General features: G+C 41.1%; 1 protein-coding gene across 3 annotated transcripts in view; it reads left to right on the forward strand.

Annotated features, from left to right (window-relative positions):
- The first annotated feature begins 1,029 nt into the window (after window positions 1-1,029).
- The window catches only part of scml2 (sex comb on midleg-like 2 (Drosophila)), a 23,161-nt gene continuing 4,435 nt past the window's right edge, over window positions 1,030-19,755 (forward strand). For 2 of the 3 annotated variants that reach the window (XM_015390783.1, XM_015390784.1), the window contains exons 1-8: window positions 13,976-14,273; window positions 14,344-14,432; window positions 14,504-14,747; window positions 16,350-16,615; window positions 18,385-18,478; window positions 18,592-18,795; window positions 18,888-19,049; window positions 19,387-19,515. In XM_015390783.1, the coding sequence (XP_015246269.1) occupies window positions 13,991-14,273; window positions 14,344-14,432; window positions 14,504-14,747; window positions 16,350-16,615; window positions 18,385-18,478; window positions 18,592-18,795; window positions 18,888-19,049; window positions 19,387-19,515 (1,471 nt within the window). In that variant the 5' untranslated portion in view covers window positions 13,976-13,990. Of the gene's footprint in view, window positions 1,150-5,994; window positions 6,095-6,553; window positions 6,611-7,276; window positions 7,348-13,975; window positions 14,274-14,343; window positions 14,433-14,503; window positions 14,748-16,349; window positions 16,616-18,384; window positions 18,479-18,591; window positions 18,796-18,887; window positions 19,050-19,386; window positions 19,516-19,755 lie in introns of those variants that run through there. The other variant, XM_015390785.1, reaches the window with a different exon arrangement.

Genomic DNA, 19,755 nt, shown 5'->3' on the forward strand with positions numbered 1-19,755 from the left:
CCTTGTTTTTATTTCTATCTGCTGATTCTCCTGTTATGATGAGGTCAAGTAAACTGGTCAAGATAGGGTGTCCTATTCTGCCAAAAATACAGTTTAAGGTTTATGTGGAAAAACCAACAAAGGAAACACATTTTGAAAACCCCATCCATTATCTTGCAAATTTTTGTGTAATAATTATTTTATATGTTTTTTTTTTTTAATTCATTATTTAAAATGTCATATATATATTTCACTTTATTTCATGGGTAACTTTATGTAATTTTTATACCAGCTGGTATAACCAGTTACTCTGTACTTGAACAGCATTTTACATGTACAATTTCTAATGCATGATGTCTTTATATTTATAGATAAAGTATAACAATGCAAATTTCTGTTCTGTGGGAAAAAAATGGTGGGTGGCGGAAATATGGCAGTTCCAAAGGTACTGGACCGAAATTGTGAATAATTTGTTCTGACACACTTTTCTTCACAAAAAAAGTTTTTCACATTTCTAAAAAAACTCACAACATGTAGATATTTTTTTTATAGGTCTGTTATAATGACTCTCTGCTAACAAATTTAAATTTCAAAGAGAAGAAAATGGTTTTACTTTTTTGTTTGTTTTGTTATTAAGCCTAATTGTAGTTTCTATTTATTTTGATTTAGATAACTGCAGCGCGCGGGTTATGTAATGTCCACATCGTCACGTGACGCGTGCCTTCATCTGCGTTTTGCTATATTTATGGCATTTTTCATCCACCAATAATTTTCACAGTAACCAAATTGTAATTTACGTAATTTTTTCAAGTTTTCTTTTCTGTTTTGAACCACAACAAGAGAATCCTCAACAAAGATCCACTATTAAAAAATCGAAGACAGATGGATAACTCCTACAAGTTTCCTCCTGCGCATTCCAGACGCTGATTGGATAATTTGAGTAAACCTTTCCCTGGTTGGATAATATCCTGAACATCGCGTGTGATTATTGGCGAACAGACACATTTTTAGTGAGTACGTTTTCGCCCAATCCGGTGTCTTGTGACTCCTCTCCACAACAACACGATCTTCGGCATAAATTACATGCGTGTAAGCGTACACTACATTTGCGAAAAATGGCAGCTGACGAATAGAAAAAAGTGGATCTTCAGTCGAAAAAAGACGACACTTGTAAGTTCCTTCGTTAAAGTAAATGAGATATATATTTGGGAAAATTGAAACTTGGAGCTAGTCGAGTCTATTTAGGTGTAATTGTGCATCATGATGTGATAGAAAGTGCTGTGAGAAGGTTAAGGCTAAGGTTAGCCTGCCCAGTTATTAGCCAGCAGCCGCGGCTAGCCAACCGAGCGCCTCCAGTTGTCAACATTGGGCCCAGACTATTACCTGTGACTGGTTTACGTTAGCGTCGCCTTCATGTTTTTAAAGCTAAAATGCAATTTAGATATTAATATTAACCTTATAGACCGAAAGTAAACCTGTGTTGGCATTTTCTCCATTTAGCTGCTATCAATTAAACATTTAGATGCTGCTGATGGATGTCATAAAGCGAAGCTGGACAAGGAACCAGTAAGTTTGGGAGTTAAAAAGTGCTCAATAAACCAAACCCACAAAAAGTATTTTATATAATTTCAATTATTTTTCATATGTTTTAACTTTAGCTTCTTCCATTAGTAATAATTGCGTCCGTATATATTTTAATAATAGAAATCTGACTCAACACGTCCTGATTATAAAGTCTTATTATCATCAATGTGAAATATTTAGCTTTATTTTAAGTTAAAAGGTTATCATAAGTTGGTTTGTTTGACACATTGTTGTGGTGGATGGATCGTGGTGAATCGTGTGCATTTCACCACAGCATGGAAAAGTAGAGGAAAGAAGTGTGAAATGGGCTGTCCCAGCTCACCCCACAGGCCTGCCTTTGGAGCTCATGAAAAAGCCCCAGTTCGCTTCAGGCTTCCTGTTTTAGTGGGAGTCGATTACTGGAAAATTCTAAAGAAAAACTTTACTGTAAAAAAAAAAAAAAAAAGTCCACCTTCTTTTCACCTTTTATGATTAATGTTTTCTATTTTTTTCTATGCTTTTTAAATTTCTGCTTTCTGTGATAAAAAAAAAAAGATGAAACCAAAATGATTTGCTTCTGGGCTCTACCTGGCCTTTTGCAAAATGTATTAAGGATTTCATATTAAATTCTGTTTCCTGGCTCTTGCATAATAAATGGTATCTTGAACTGTTCTAAAAAAAAAAAAAGAAAATTAAAGGTAATCTACTGGACTTTGTTTGCAAGTTTAAAGACGTTTCGCCTCCCATCCAGGAAGCTTTCTCAATTCAAAATGTAAGAAATTGTGTTGAGCTCAAGGTTTTCTCATACCAGCGCATTATTCTGAGGGTGTCTGGACTTTGTTTCCAAGTTAGAAGACATTTCGCTTCCCATTCATTTTAAGGGGGTCTGACAAATTACTTAGGAAAAAAAAAAGTAAACTCTATTCCTGACATTTTGAATTGTGAAAGCTGGGAAGTGAAACGTCTTCAAACTTGGAAACAAAGGCTACGTTCACACTGCAGGCCTTGATGCTCAATTCCGATTATTATTATTTTTTTTTTGCGTTCCTGTTCATATTTCCAAATATATGCAACTTCTATGTGATCTCTTGTGTGAACTGCAGTCATACAACGCAGGTGTCCCGCATGCGCAGTAGAGGACGCAATGACATCACAGGCCAGTGTGCTCTGTGTTTATTGAAGTAAACATGGAGGGTAGTGCCGGCGTCTAGCGATCTTTTCCAACCATAAAAACTCAATCTTTTCAATATGGTTAAACATAATTACTGCTCTCCGCATCATCATCTGCCATGGTTGTTGTTTCTCCTGCCGCTTCTGTGTAGCAAGACCCAGAATAGGGACCTTTGTCGGATATTAATGATGTTCAGGTCGGATGAATCCGACCTGGCTGTTCAGAGACCGGTCGCATTTGAAAAGATCAGATTCGTATCGGATTCAGGACCACAAAGCCAAGTGTCCTGGGTCGGATTGGAAAAAATCAGATCTGTGTTTTTCAGACTGCCATGAAGAGATCAGTTCCAGGTTGCATATGGGCAACAAAATCAGATTTGGGTCCCTTCAGGCTGCAGTGTGAACGTAGCCATTGTTTTTAATTAAATTTTTTTTGGAATGACTATGCCATGGATGACTGTAAATCTTTACCAGTGTATCTTGAACTGTTAAAACTCAAAACAACATGGTACCACCACCATGCTTCAATGTGGGTGTGATGCACCATATGGTATATTAGACCTTCCATTCTGAACCTTAGGGTCCCGACCCCAACTGGGGTCGTGAGATGATTTCAAGGGTTGCAAAATCATTTTGGAAAAATATAAATGCACAAAGTTAATCTAGCTTCCAACCACACATAGAACGATGACGAGCAGTTGGTCTCTAACTGGCTTTTTATTACTCAAAAACAGTTGCTGCCTGTTGTAAATGGGCTTCTTCCCTCCGTTTTTCTCTTCCATCTGCTGTCAGCAAGAGCGGCGGCTGCAGAAAGCATTCACAGACAATCTGAAATGACGGAACTTAAATATTTGCTTACTTAAACATTCTAAAAGTTAGGGTCACTACATTTATATTGAATGAAATAAGATTTTTTTTTTGTTCAAAATCCATTGTATCAACACTGTGTGGCTTTTTGTAGTTGTAGCTGTAGTTCTCCCTTTGCTGATTATTTGACAGACCCAAAGTGGTAGGCTAGCCTCGCATTTTTATCCAGCATTTTAAACAAACTGAACAGCTTAAACTTGTCCCTACAAGGCCCAACCACAAATGTTTTATTCTACCTGATACGGTCACAGCATTTAAGAGAAACCTGGAGCGGTGTGCGAGTGGATGGGCGAAGTGTTGAAATGTTCCCGGAGCTTGAGGACCGTATTGAGCTTTAGTGTTCAAACTATGAAACAAATTATGATTGCCTCTCACCTCTGAAGCCTCCCTAAAAGTTTCACTAAGTATTTACCAAATGATGAAACTCCAGAAAAGTACGACTGGATACGCCGGCCGTTCTCCACCTTCTCCGCGCATCACCTATCATCAGAGCTGCAGAACGCCTTGCTCCTTCTCTCCTCTGATCGCACATTAGACTGTTTTTTCTGCATGCACACCAGAATAGTTCTAGTTGCCAGTAGCAACAGTACGCAGCACCATCAAAAGCTGCAACTGATGGTCTGTTTCCATTTCCATCCACATAACTGTCCCGAAAATACCATTTCTGCGCTGACGTACATGAAAAACAAATACTGATCATGCTGTTATTGTTTTATTATAAGGAAATTAAAATGTGTGTTATTTGTTTACATTTTTAACATAAACTGATGGGTCTGGTCAGAAAGTCTGCCTCTTGATGCTACTTATTATTATTATTTTTTTTAAATCCCAGTTTGTTTACAAACAAACCGATAAAGAAACTAATAGTGGATTAGCAGGGGGTCATGGACAGCAGTGCATGTTAAATTGGGCATCGTGACTCAAAAAAGTTGGGAACCACTGTAGTCTCAACGTGACAAATCACAGCCAAGCGATATAAAGAAGTAAGAAATAAAGCTAGCATATGGAGCAGCTAATATGTGACGTAGAGCTCATTTATCCTCACTATAGATACTCCTATTTTGAAAGGAGTATCTGCTTATGCCACAGTTGCTCCATGTTTTTTCTCCACATAATGATGATTATCGTCACAGTTGCAGCTGTATCTTAAATGTTGTGAACTATAACCTTTGACAGCCAGATCTATGGTTTTGGATGTAAGATGTGATCAGAGCAAAGTTAGAAGAAGCCTTCCAGAGCAGCTGATCCTTATATGGGGTAGTACAGAGGCAATTAGCATGTGGTTGATTCTGGGAGCTCATTCTGAAAGCATCCCCATTATTTACCAAGTTTACGAAGTTCTAATATTATTGCCAAATTATTGTAAACAAACAAACAAAGTATAAGCTTTTCTGAAGTAGGTCCAGCCTGGTTAAAAGTTACCAGTGAGTGTAATTGGTCCTCTTTAAAAGTCTCCTTTGAACATTTTTACCTAAACTTTCCAGAGAGGTTTGGATCAACCAATATTTCGCTCATCTTCCCTTTTCTTTTACAATGACCTTATCATTATCTGTGAGCTCTAATACTTAAATTGATAAACTGTGAGGATTAAGGGCAGCAAAACTCCATCCAGCTGATCGGGGATATTTTGGCATGAAAAGCTCAAATGCATGAAGCCCACAGTGTGAAAGCCTGGTTAGACTTCTGCAACCGCACACATCAAATGTTGCTTGGGTCTGGTTACGAGCCAGTTTTTCTTGTGCTTCTGCACCGTCGGTCTGGAATTTCTAGGGACGCACAGCAGTTTCCCACCAAAGCGCAAGGGGGAGCCTATTCGAGAACTGTGGCGGCGCCGACTGGAGTGTTTATTTTCCAAAACAACAATGGCGCGTCTGCAAGAAATTACGGACACGGAGATGGATTTAGATTTTCTAGACATCGAAGAGGAACAGTTTCTGTTAATGGAGTTGGCAAAAAGACAAAGGAGGACGCGTAGGTGGTCTGTACGCCCCCTGAATCAGACCAGGGATGAGAGTGGGGAGTTTGTGACACTAGTCCAACCCCTGCGACAGAGCGAAGAGCATCACTTCGTGAAGGACAACCACAGAGACAGAGACTGTGAAAGGCATACCAATGACCAATCACAGCTTTTTTTGTCTGCCCACTTCCACTTGAGGTCTGCGCGGGTTTGCGACATTCCGATGCGTAGTCAGGATTTTATTTAGGTGCGCCATGACGGCTGCGGAACCTCTGCGTGGGGGGCGTGGTCGCGCACATAGAGAGATTTGACGGTTGCAGAGGCTATGCATCAGAAGCATAAATTGGCCTTAAGAATCATCAGAATATTTCCTCGAGAGGACTTTGCTTTTAGCTTAAAGATATAAAATCTGATTTGTTATATTGAGCTTCTCTAATTCTAAGCTGTTGTCTTTTTAGGTTTCTACAGACAAACTGGGTGAACAGCCTCCACCCTGTTTATCATCCTAACTGTTTCATCATTGCCAATCCATCATCATGGGGAAAACACCAATAAAAGGCAAGAAAAGTTTAGATTTTTGGCTTTGTTTGACGTAAACATCCTGGAAGTAATACAGACCTTCATTTATGTGTAAAAATATTTTCTTTTTTGAAAAGATTTGTTTGCTAATCGATGCTGTGAAACAGTCATTTGGCTTCTTAAATTATGCTTTGGGTCTGTGTGGAATTCTGCAGTTTAGGGTCAAATTACTGTTTTTGTCATAATGTCTATGAAATCCCTTAAACTTTAAATGTTTTTAACGTTTAAAAGATAACTTTTCAAATACCAACATAAAGCTTTATTTTTTTTCTCACATTAGAATAAATGAATAACAAACCTTCATGCAGAGGCTCAGATTTTATGGTGTAATTCTTTTTATTCCAATGAATAATATCTCCTTATTTTCATATACTAAATGTTATGCTTTTTTCTCACCATCATTTCATTTCTTAATGCTCTTTTTTTCTTAATTATCAGACCAGAAAGACGGCAAAAAAGAGAAACTACCAGGTTCGACCCCTGCAACACCTAAAGGTAGATATTCTAGTTCTGTTATTTGATCATCAGATTTTATTTCTATCTGCTTTATTTTGTTTTGTCATTAGTCAGAACACTCAGGAGTTCTTTTATATCATATTTAATAGACATTTTATGTGTCTTTTAGGGGTGTCCTGATACAGCTTTTTCATTTCATTTTTTATTCATCAGTCATTAACAATGGTTATTAGAACAACAGACCCATTTATGGTTGACAAAAACGTCAAACAGAAGCAGAGTGTTACTATCAGCCGATATAAGATTCTAGATGAAGGCAGATACATTCCATTATTTGTTTTTTGGCCTATTTTATTTTTTTGAACTGATTTCTGATATGAATTTTGGATCAGGACATCTCTAATATGTTATATGAACTTGTTCATGATACGAAACATGAGGCAAAAAAGAACCCCTGTCCTTAAACTGAATGAAAAAACATCTCAGCGCTAAAACAGCAGATTGATATCTTTTTTCAGAATGATGTTGGGAGCAGTGAGGAATGAAGGATCTAATGTAGGAAAGTGTTTTAAGCTTATAGTTAAAAATTAACTGTCAAATAACATTCTACTTAAAGTTATTTATGACCCGGGATATTTGTCGGCTGTAAATGTTTATTTGGGTTGTTCAGTCTTTTATCACAGTCATTGACTTTGTTTAATCTAGATGCTTTCAGCTGGGAAGAGTACCTGAAAGAAACATCATCCACACCTGCTCCAGCCAGCTGCTTCCGTCAGGTAGGCTTTGATGAAGTTAGAGAAAACAGTCTGTAACGAATCTGCCTTTTTACATCTACGTTGTGTTCTTGTAAAACATTTCATACTGGTGTTTTATAATTGGTTAATATTTTGGTAATTGCTAAAATATGATCATTATATCAAACCAAAACACCTGCTGATGGAAGACATTATTTAGAGAATCATGTAACATGTTTTATGACAACACACTGGAGGCAAATTATGGAAAAATGCTTGAAACAACTGCCACCTCTGGGAGAGCTTCTCCCAGACTCCAGGGTGGCTGAAGACACGGAATCCAAGTGGACCATGTCCTCTGCCTGCATTGTCAATGCAGCCACCCGTAGCTGTGCCTGTAAGGTCTGCAATGCCCTTTGTGGCAGCAATCCCCAAACCCGGTAGTGGACACTGGTAGTAAGGGATATTGTCAAGCTGAAGGAGTCCTGTCGAGCCTTGTTGGCTTGTGGGACTCCTGAGGCAGCAAGAGGTTATCGTGAGGCCAAGCGTGCCGACGTCTGGGTGGTTGCAGAGCCAAAAACTTGGGCCTGTGAGGAGTTTGGCGAGACTATGGAGGACGACTATCTGTTAGCCTCAAAGCGATTTTGACAAACCACCTGGCAGGAAGGGGAAAGCAGTGCTTTACTAACACTGTCTTCAGTGGGAGTGGGGAGCTGCCCACCCTGAAAGAGGACGTTGTTGGACTGGGGAAGGAGTACTTGGAGAGGAAAACTCCAGTACCTTATAGCTCTGGATGTTGTGGGGCTGTCTTGGCTGATATAACTCTTCAACATGGCGTGGAGGTCGGGGACAGTGCCCCTGGACTGGCAGAGTGGGCTGGTAGTTCCTCTTCAAACTATAGGGGAACACACTCCTTGGCCTCCCTGCGAAGGTCTATGCCAGGATGCTGGAGAGGAGAGTCCAGCTGATGGACTCTCTTCCTCCTGGCCGTAGAACAGTGGACCAGCTCTACACACTGCAGGGTTCTCAAGGGTTCATGGGTTTGCTCCACTAGTCCACATGTGTTTTGTGGTCCTGGATAAGGTGTTCGACTGAGTCTCTCATGGATCCTTCTTAAGGGGTGCTTTAGGAGTCCAGAGTTGGGGGCTCTTTAGAATCAGCCATCCCGTCTCTGTACATGCGGAGCAGGAGTTTGGTCTGCATTGCTAGTATTCTGACCTGTTCAGGTGCATGTTGGCGTCTGAAAAGGCTGCCCTCACCGCTGGTCCTCTTCATAACCTTTGTGGACAAGATTTCTAGGTGCAGCCAAGGACCGGAGGGGTTCTGGGAGCAGCGGATCTCATCCCTGCCTTTCAAAGAAGATGTGGTTCTGCAGGTCTGGACCTGCCAGGACCTGCAGCATTCACTGTGGTGCTTCGCAGTGAATGTGAAGCGGCTGGAATGAGAATCACCTGGGCCAAGTCCGAGGCCATGGTTCTCGATTGGAAAAAGGTGGCCCGTCTCCTTTAGGTTGGAGGAGAGTCCCTGCCTTAAGTGGAGGAGTTCAAGTATTCTGGGGGTCCTGTTGACGATTCAGGGGAGAATGGAGCAGGAGATTGACAGACAGGTCGGTCAATCTCAAGAGATCCCAGATACCAGCGGCTGAAATAAGCTCTCTGCAGAGGTTGGCTGGGCTCTTTCTTTAAGATAGGGAGAGGAGCTTGGTCAGTCAGGAGAGGCTCGGAGTAGAGTCGCCTCTCCTCCACACCGGGAGGAATCAGCTGAGGTGGCTGGACGCCCCAACGGGGGGAAGGGAAGTCTGGGAGTCTCTGCTGAGGCTGCTGCCCCCTTGACCCGGTTCTGGATGCAGCAGGGGCAGCAATACGAACTTGAAACAAGTTAAAGATCCTTTCTCTTTTTTAGTTCACTTAAAGGTTTTAAATGGATAAACCTGCTTCCTGTGTGTTGTACTTCTGATAAATGAACTCGCACACTATTGACTATGTTTATGTTAATTTTATGGAGCAGGGCTACAAACATCACTGTTGGAGAGCTATTGTCAGTAATAAAAGCAAGTGAAGGACGGTCTCTTCATACCTTTAAACAGAACCAGAATACCGCGGTTATTTTATGGCAACCTATAGTATGAACCAGTGGGAACATATATAGGCACTAAAGTTCAGTTTATATTTTTTCTTTTTTATATTACTCACAGTTTACTGTAAGGAAATGGGTTTATATTTCTAAAATGAGAGGTTTTAATAAGCAAGAGGTCACTAGCTGTTGTTATAGTTGGCTTATAATGGGAATAAACATGAATCAGAACCAAAATAACTATGGTATGCAGTGAAATCAATGTTTGGAGACGCTTATTTTTATTTAGATAACAGAGTTTCCATACCTGGGTATGAAACACTCTTCAGGTACGAATTTCAAGCAGGACAGGACAAAATTGTGACGCTTAGGTTTGAATACAATTACTTTTACAGCATCCTTTACACTTTGACCAAAAGTTAAACTGTTGGTTTAATAGGTGGTGTGGTCTAGTTGACGAAAGTCGGTATTACTCTGATTTTTCCCTTTCCAGCTTTAAACACCTGCTTACTGCAGCCCCCCCCCATCATCATTAATGCAATAAAGTAGACACTCATACATAACTGAGTTCATGACTCATCAGGTTTAAAAAATCTAAACGTAAATGTATGTTAGCAACCAGGATGTGAAACACTCATTATAGACTCATTAACTAACCATTTAAAAGCCAGTGATTTAAAATAGAAAAAAAAAGCAGTCTGTTTGGACAACTCAGGCCCCGTCCACACGAAGTCAAAACGAACACGAAACGCTGATATTTTCCACAACATTTGTCGTAAAGACGGAGACGTAAAATAAATGTGATCGTCCACACGAATGCATGAAAACGCTGCAAAATGTATGCCAGGCCTGTAAGTGGCGCTGTGGTGCCAAAGCAAAAATAGGCGACAAAATGTTGGGCATGCGCAGTAATATTTATACATGGTTGCCCTGCGGGTCCATTTTCGTGGTTCAGTCAAATTCAGGTGATGAACTATGTCGTCGATATTGCTCTGTTCTTCCTGGAGATATTCCAGAAGAAGAAGACTCTGGGTGAGTAGCATGAGCAGCAACCATTCAACACAGTACGGCGCCATTGTTGTTGTGATACTGTGTCGCGCATGCGTGTTTAGAGGCGACGCTATGGCGCATGCGTGTAAAAAAAAAAATGCGGTTAGAGCTTAAAGATGGAAACGCGAAAACGGCGTTTCAGAATCTTCCCACTCTGAAGGCTGAATAAAAAAAAGATCGTTTACAGACCCCCGAAACGCCGGCTTTGTATGGATGAGAGGCTGGTTTGGTGAAAAATTTGTGCGTTTAGGCCAGGGTTTGGCTTCGTGTGGACGGGGCCTAAGGTTGTTCATAATTACATTCAGGTTATTAATGCTTTATGAAAATGTATGAAACTGAGATTATTCAATAAATGTATTATCATCTTAATACCAGTTATAATATTTGCACTAATGTAACAAAAACAATATAATTCCATTGATATACATTGGATATTTTATTGTTGTCACCCCCCCCCCCCCCCCCGCTTCGCAGCGGTGTGATGGGCCAGGGCCTCTGAAGGCTGTAAGCCTTGGTGAAAACACTGCAGTGGTTCTACAGCGTAAACCCGCGGATCAAACAAACTTCAACACTGGAATTAATTAAGTATACGTAACAGGAAAGGTTGAGGCTAACAGTTTTAGCTAACAGAATAAGTAGCTTAGTATGTAGACCTCATGAATGAGCTCATTTAATGGAGATTTCTTCTTTCTCTTTGAATAAAAAAACTGGCGCTTGATGAGAAACTTAAGGGGTCGAGCTGGAAAAGACCAGAACTGGCGATGCCACTGTCTTCTTTCTTTCTTTCTTTCTTTCTTTCTTTCTTTGCTTGCTTCTTTGTTTGTTTGTTTATATCCTTTTTTGTTTGTTTCCTTTCTTGTTTGTTTGCTTATTTGTCTGTTTTTTTATTTATTTCTTTCTTTGCTTGCTTGCTTCTTTCTTTTTTGTTTTTCTTTTTTGTACATGTTTTAAAGCTTGCCTAAGCAAATCTATCTTTTTAATTATAAATGTATGATTGATTAATTATTAACTATAACCCATAATTCATATTGATTTTAACATTGTACCTCTTAGGGTTGTCAGGATTCAAAGATTTTCATCTCGACAGCGATTCTCAAGAAAATACTCGATACCACAAAGATAAAAACAAAGACCCCAACATTTAACAGAAATATTTTTATTAATAAATAAAATGTAATAAATAAATAAATACAATTAAAAAAAAAACATTATTTCAGGTTTTTATGCTGTGCACAATATTAAGTAAGTTTGATTTGAAAAAAAAAAATTATTGTACACAATTAATTTGTGTTTCTTCCTTGGCTATGCTTTACACACATAACTAGCCAAACCAGTTAACAAACAAAAATAAATGCTTTATTCCGGGAGGGAAGAGCAAACCTTGGGTTAAGCTGCTAAATAGGTTGTTGGAACCCAGGTTTCTCCACAGTTGAATAGGAACCTGATCTATACATATGTATACTCTGCCACAGCTCTGTTTATTTTCATAGCTTCTGGGCATCATATTTCCATTGTTGGTCAAACATGGATGGTAGAGTCGGCTGTGTTTGGTGGTGTTTGGACGCCGGTCTACTTCTCTCTGCTTCATTCTGTGACTTCAAGAGAGAAAATAACACTTTTCAGTGGCGTCGATACGAAAATGAGTATCGTATTCAGATACAATGTTTTAGTATCGATACTTTTTTGAGTATCAATACTTGGTCGCACTTCACTTTCGATTTGTTAGGCGCCGACTTTCTCACTCAGCCCTGTAGGTGGCGGTACTGCGCCACAAAGAAGGGAAGGAAGGGTTGCAACTAGTAGGCAGATAGGAGTGATCACTTTTTCACCTAACTGTCCTGTTATAATGAAGCAAGCTTTGAAGGTTATGAAGACAATCAAACTACATGCTTGTGGTTTGAGGTGCAAAAAATAAAATAAAAACGCAATATTGGAGATTGATCTAACAAACAGTCTTTCTCATTATAACCTAAACTGGACCATGGTCTTTCAACAGGCCTAACGATGCAATCAAATTATTTCTGAGATTCGTTTTCTAACCAAAGCTGTGATTTAAAGAATTTGCATTTATTTCAGGAACATTTTAATCCTTCAAATTTTGTCTCCATTGGTCCTGATGCAGGCTGGTGTCTGCAGCTTTTTGCTCTCTTTAAGGAAGCTACAGAGAAGAGCTCTACCTATGCTGTTATTCATATCGTACTGGCCATACTCGATGCTTGTTAGTTTCAGTGAACACCAAAGTCCATGTTTTATTCTGGCATTACTTGTCTCTAATTCCTTTTTGCAGCCAATATTTTTGGCACATTTTCACACTTGATTTTAGACTATTCCTCTTTTTTTTGACTCCTGACTAAAGGGCTGGTTATTGTCCCGCAGCAGTGTGTTGCAGTGAGCTTGACGCAGACATTTTTCATTTATGCTCAATTTTAAAGCGTGGTCTGCGCTTTATTTCACACCACAACGCAAAAGGGGAGAATCACGAACTAGCAGTTGGTCAAGATACGGCCGAGACGGTGAGGAAATGGGGGTAAGTTTGTGCGACAACGGAGGGACATGAGGGGAAAAAAGAGCGGGGATCCAGGTGGAAAAAGGGTCCCAGCGTTCTGACGCACCTCACTCTTCTAGCTAGTCCATCCTCACGAGTCGTTTTCCACAATCGCGGTCATACAAACAAAACAAGCCGGTAAGGTACCAAACAGGAGATACGCATAGTATAGAGCGGATATAGATCTGACCAATCAGAGGCCTCCTGTCTGCGGCCAATTACAATTTGGGAGATGTGCAGCAGATCGTCTGCAGAGGGGGCGCGGACATCTCTGCATTCAGGTATAATGCAGCCTTTACTGCGTCATCAGGGAATCTCCCACTTATTGCACATTTAAAAAGCACCATAAACAGTTTCTAAAAGTTCCCAGTCATGCACTCACTAATTTTATTGTTGTAATGTCATTGTCTGAACGTGTGTGTATGTGTTTTGACTGACATTGTATTATGTGATCTTGTGTTGTTTTGTCTTCCTGCCTCAGAACGACAGATGTAAATGAGCAACTATGCTATAATCAGCTCATTTACAATCTGTACGGAAGTATAAGGTTGTTCATTAATGTGCTCTGTCCTGATTAAATAAATAAGAAATAAATAAATAAATTACTTTCTTGTTTAGTCATGGTGGGCATGCACTAAATCACGGGTGTCAAAGTGGTTCCAAAAAGGGCCGTGTGGAAAGAAAACCTGCAGTCACACGGCCCTTTCTGGAACCACTTTGACACCCCTGCTCTAAAATGTACCTCAGCTGACATAACCTCTTTATGGTAAATACAAATCGTGCTTAATTTTTCCAACAAATGAAGCAAAAACAAAGTATAAAACACAGTAACAATAGGATGAGCCAACAGCAATCTATAATTTAATCAGACAAAGTTAACTAGTGCATAGAAAATCATAGTATAGGACCAGATCCCTTTTGGGTGGATTTAGACTCCTAAGGTGGGTTTAACTTTAGTTTTTGTCGAGTTAAATGCAGTTGTTATGTTTCCTTAGAAGTGGAGACTGATCCACAGTCATGACTAAAACTAAAGCAGCGGTGTGTGTTTTTTCTGTGTACCAGCAGGCTAAAGTCCCCCCCTCCAATGACTTCAAGGTGGGCATGAAGCTCGAGGCTCACGACCCTCGCAACTCCACCTCCGTTTGCATCGCCACGGTGATGGGGTTAACTGGCGTTCGTCTCCGTCTGCGCCTGGATGGGAGCGACAACAGCAACGACTTCTGGAGGCTGGTGGACTCCTCTGACATCCAGCCTATAGGCACCTGTGAAAAGAACGGAGACATGCTGCAGCCGCCGCTGGGTAAGACCCGGCGATGAAGCAGCTTTCAGCTTTTCATAGTTCAGTTCTAAGCGGTTCTTCTCTGCTTCAGGATTTCGTATGAACGCCTCTTCTTGGCCCATGTTCCTGCTGAGAACGCTGAATGGAGCAGAGATGGCCCCGGTAACAGCCTTCAAAAAGGTTTGTACGGACTTCAAATCGTCTTGGAAATTTCTAAAACCTACATGTTAGTAATATCTTCTGTTCTGCAGGAACCCCCAACACCCCCTCAGAATAGCTTCAAGCCAGGCATGAAGCTAGAGGCAGTGGACAAGAAGAATCCCTACCTCATCTGCCCGGCCACCATCGGAGAAGTGAGGGGCGACGAGGTGTTCATCATGTTCGACGGCTGGAGGGGGGCCTTCGATTACTGGTGCAAGTACGACTCCAGGGACATCTTCCCTGTGGGCTGGTGCTCCCTCACCAAGCACAGCCTCCAACCACCAGGCAACAGTGGTGAGTGTTTGCCACTAGGTGGCAGCAGATATTTGCCTCTGACAGAATGGGAGCAGTGAGGCTGTTTGGGCCATTCCTTCTCTATTATTATTATTATCAGCACACAACCTACTTAAAGTACCTAAGATATATCTTAAATAGGCTAAATATAGAGTTTGTAAAAAGTATTTTGTTGTATTTATTTATAAAATTTAGTTTTCTAAATTTAAATTAATGCTTTGAAAATTTGGTAGATTTGACATTCATTCATTTTTAAGTTTAAATCCTTATTTTACTTTTGAGAAATCCAACATATTTTCTATCATTAATTTGAAATACTCATTGATGTAGATTTCCCAAAATTAAAAAAGCATTTTGTTGTCTCAAATTTAGATTGAAATGAAACCTGTTTTATTTACTTTTAGATTGAGTGTTATAAAGAAGAACTTAATAGAAATCTCAAAATATCAGTTTTTTTATGACTTTAAATTGCTGTCCTTTGGTTAACATTTTAAATGGACTTTAGCATCCTTTGTTAGCATTATCGTTCCCAGCATGTCAGAAATGGCAAGTTTGAAAACATTTAACAGTCTTCCAAGGGGATTAAACAGTTAATCTTAAGGACTGTATAAAAAAAAAAAAAAAAAAAAAACCCACAAAAGTTCACAGCATGAATTGTAAAGGATCGGCATTAATAATATTTTAATCAGCAAACTACAAAAGTCACAAATTTTATGACTTGTTGACACTTTGTGTTCCGCTAGTGAAGCCAACTGAAAAGATAGTGGTTTAAGCAGTTTATCTATAAAAAGGAATGCTGACTGCTGCTTGCATCTAAGATTAAAATCCAACCACTGGATCAGGATAATCTCAATATTCTGGATTTCTCATCTTGCAAGGTAGAAAAATCAAAACATGCAGAGCTCAAATGTTTCAGATTTTTCCACATGTCCAGTCACGAGAGTTTAGACAAACATTTTAGGGTCTGGTTGCCTTTTCATAGAATATATATTTGCTCTGAACAGGTTTCCTTTTTAAAGATATTGTTTCTTTTACTGGCAACTTCCAGTTTTAAATACGCTGGCTTGGTTTTAAGGTCCGGATTTCTGTTTGGACGTGCAGAGACAGCCTAGAGTCGGTGTGCTGGTGTGTCTGTCTGGGTGGGATGGAGCTGCTGGAGAATTTATGCCGCTCGCATCTCCCCTGTTTACATTAAGCAGGCCTGTGCTCTGTCCGTTACACTGTTTCTCTGTCTGAGTGGGTAAAGGGAACAGGAGACTCTCATCCAGATGTGCAACCCTCACTATCTTGTACAAAATATATAGAAAATGTAAAATTGAAAGAGCTGCACAAATATTATGATGGTTTATTATTAATTAGTTAATCAAAATTACTTTACCTCAAAAAGTTAAAAGCATTTGTTATTCATACCCCCAGCAGATTTAGAATTTAAAAGGATTTCGCAAATGTTTATTTGCTCACAAGTCTAACATTAATTCATATCATTTATCAAATTGGACTAAATCTTTCTCTTTTTTGCAAAATTCCGATAATAATAAATGGATTGACCTAAAATATCTGTCTAACTTTGCCATGTTTGTCACCTTTGTGCTGCTGTTTCAGTTACCCTTCCAAAGAGTCTGCAGATTCTGCCATCTTCCCCCTCAAAGCCCAGCAGGCGTTCCATGCAGTCGCCCTACAGACTCCCTAACCCTCTTCCCGCCCTGCCTGTGAGGAAGGGGGTTAGAGGCCGTCGACCCAAGAGCGAGACGCTGGCTCTGCTCAAGGCTGTGGCAGAGGCTGCAGCGTCCCACAATGGAGCTGTTCCTGATAACACACAGCTAGTGCCGCGGGTTCACAAAAAGAGAGGACCCAAACCTGGAAGTAAGGTGAGGCTCAGCTGAGCAGACCCAGGCTCACATTTCAACTGATTTCACGTTGCTTCTACATGCCAGCCGTTTATCCGTCTCTTAAAGGGGTCAAAGAATACAAAACCCAGTTTACATTGATGAGTAACGATAGTTCATGGGGTGAAATGGATGTACAGAGAATTACAAACCCCGTCAACGCCTCCTTTCTCTGCAAATCTCACAATTCTAAACTTTCACCATAAAACGGGCGAATTGAAACGAAGCACAGAGTTGACGTCAATTGTGGAATATTGCCTTATTTGGTTCTGGCCTGTAGTTTTGTCTCGCCCCAAAATTGATATACATTCACATACAGACTAGGGATGAAATGGTTTTTGAAAACCGTCCGAACCGTTCGGTTTGACTGTCTCGGTTCGGTTCGCTTTATTCGGTTCATGCGCTGCTCCTTTTTCTCATAGGCGAAGCGTTTACACTCTAGAGCAGAAGGTGGCGGTACTGCGACTAAAGCCAAACACCAGTATTAAACAAGAAGAAGAAGAAGCGAAGCAGCGTAGCCAGGTGTAGCAGAAAAAAATCAGTTGTTGTGGAGAATTGTGTGGGTATGGCGAGTGGGAAAGAACAGGAGTTGGAAGACGCGCCAGCAGCACTTTATAGGTCTGCTGTATGGGACCACTTTGCATTTAGAGTGACCTACGATGACGGCGGAAAGAAAGTTGTGGATAAAAGTGCAACAGTGTGCAAGCATTGTGCAACACGTTTTGTGTATGTTAACAGCAACATGTCATGCTAACCCCGAAATCCCACATACTCCGTCTCCGCTGCGCTCCAGACCGGCTGCTCAAAGCAAAGCCTACAGCCTCCACTGTAGCTCCCGTCCGCTCCGCTCTGAGTTCCTTGGAGATCGTAGAGGGCATGCGCGAGATGATTAAATTCAAAGCAGCAAAACATGCGGAAATGATCCAGGGTTTCTGCAGATCATTAAAAATAATTCATTAATTTTGGGGGATTTTTTCATTAATTTCATTAATTTTTATGGGATTTTGGGGTAACAATCAACATATCCCGAACCGAAAACCGTGAACCGAACCGTGGATTTTGTGAACCGTTCCACCCTTAATACAGACTGTGAAGACCGATGGTGCAGAATCATACCAGCAAAACTGGTTCGCGACCAGTTTTGCTGGTATGATGTGTGTGGTTGCAGAAGTCTAATCTGCCCTTTACCGTGCTTCCCCTTGCCTGCTCTGTAAGGCAGGCGGGGCGGGGGGGAAGCACGGGGGCTGCCAGTGTCGGGCTCCAGCCACGGAGCTGACCGCTCGGTCCAAATGCCCGGTGTGTTTCGACTACGTGCTGCACTGTAGTCGACCAAAATCCACGACAAATTTGAAATTCCACCGGGACATTTATTTTAGATATGAAAAGTAGGACATGTCCAGGAAAAGGAGGACGTCTGGTCACCCTACCATATCAACAATTTCAACGTTTCAGTGAGTGAGTGCTTGTTGCTATGATGCGTCTTTGCTCAGCAGCTTTGCTCGTTGTAAACCAACCAATCAGCGCACAGCTCATCTAAATATTCATGATCATACCATAAAAGGAAGAAAACCTGTAGTTTCATTCTATGGCTTTGAACCAGGCTTGCATTAGGGCTCATAGAACAGCTAATATGCCATTTTCAGCCCAACCAGTGTTACACAGCCTATTCAGAGACCTAAAGGACCAGCGCCAAATACCCTATAGAATCATTCTATGACCCCTTTAATTAATTTATACTTTATTTTTTCCAGAGAAAGCCTAAGATTCTTCAAAGCCCGACACATCTACCAAGCTTCCAGGTTCCACAGGAAAATCCTCCCAGCCACAACTCGGTGGTGTCAACAGGTGAAGGCTCTTTTGCATGCCAGTGAGCTGCTGGACGCTCAGCCTTGATTCGCAGACTCCTCTCTGGTCGCTAGTGTCTTCAATGCTCCTCTTGTGTTTGTGCTCTGCCTCAGTGTGTGTGTACGTGAATAAGCATGGGAACTGTGGCCCCCACTTGGACAGGAAGCAGATGCAGCACTTTCCGGACCACTTTGGCCCCGGGCCAGTGAACGCTGTGCTCCAACAAGTGGTCCAGTCATGTATAGACTGTGCCTACCAACCTAAAGTCCTTCTCAGTGTTCTGCAGAGTGATTCAGGAGGAGGGGAAGCCGTCAGAGGTAAAAAGTCAGGTCTTGTATCTTGGGAAGGGAGTAAAACGGTCTGCATGTTCCACGGCTTTGATGCAATAATGTGTTGTTTGTCTTCAAAGTGAGAACAGATGGTGGTGTTCGTGTGATCAAACTTCCGTCTGCCTCCAGCGCTTCCTTCGTCTTACGCTTCCTTGAGAGCATGTGCCGCCATCTTCAGTGTGACAACCTGTTCAGCAGCCAGCCGTTCAGCCACTATACAGCCTACGACAGGAACAAGTCTGGTAAACGATTCACTCTGTTAGAATTATAATTGAAACTTTATTAATCTCTAATTTAGCTCTGCATTTAACCCCTCCCGTTGGGGAGCAGTGGGCCTGCTCAGAGACCCAGAGTGGCAGTCTGTGGGAGTGGGGCTCGAACTCCAAGCTCTATGCCCGAACCACTCGGCCGCCACTCCCCAATGTGAGATTAATAAAGTTTCAATAAATAAATAAAATGAATAATAGGAAAACGGGCTGCTTTCGACTGTTAGGAAGAAGCTCATGATCCTTTCAGGTAGATTTGGTGTTCTTTTGTTGGGCTCTTACAGCAGGTTCTTCATCATGTTTTTACTTCCAGTGAAAGAAGAGGCACTTGATGTTCCCTCTCTGAGTCGGGGCAGTAAACGCAGCCTGTCAGGGGTCTCTCCTCCGTACGCCGCCCCTCTCTCTCCTAAACATCTACGGGCCGAGGCACATCCGTCTGAAGGTACCGCTCATATTTTAAATGTTTTTCATTTTTTATCATGTTGGAGACAGAAATCCCATTAAACCAGAGAACATTTCCCCAAAAAAAACTCTGCCATATGTCCTCAGTAACCTACGGAGCCCCTAAAGGGACAAGGAGGAAAAAATAAGCTTTTGCGAGATCCCACAATACTTTTGCGAGATCTCGCAAAACGTTGTGCCATTTCAGCTAACCGGAAGTAAAACAGACACACAGTGGAGG

The sequence above is a fragment of the Cyprinodon variegatus genome, unplaced genomic scaffold, assembly GCF_000732505.1.
Source record: "Cyprinodon variegatus isolate N-32 unplaced genomic scaffold, C_variegatus-1.0 Scaffold512, whole genome shotgun sequence".
NCBI classification, from domain to species: Eukaryota; Metazoa; Chordata; class Actinopteri; order Cyprinodontiformes; family Cyprinodontidae; genus Cyprinodon; species Cyprinodon variegatus.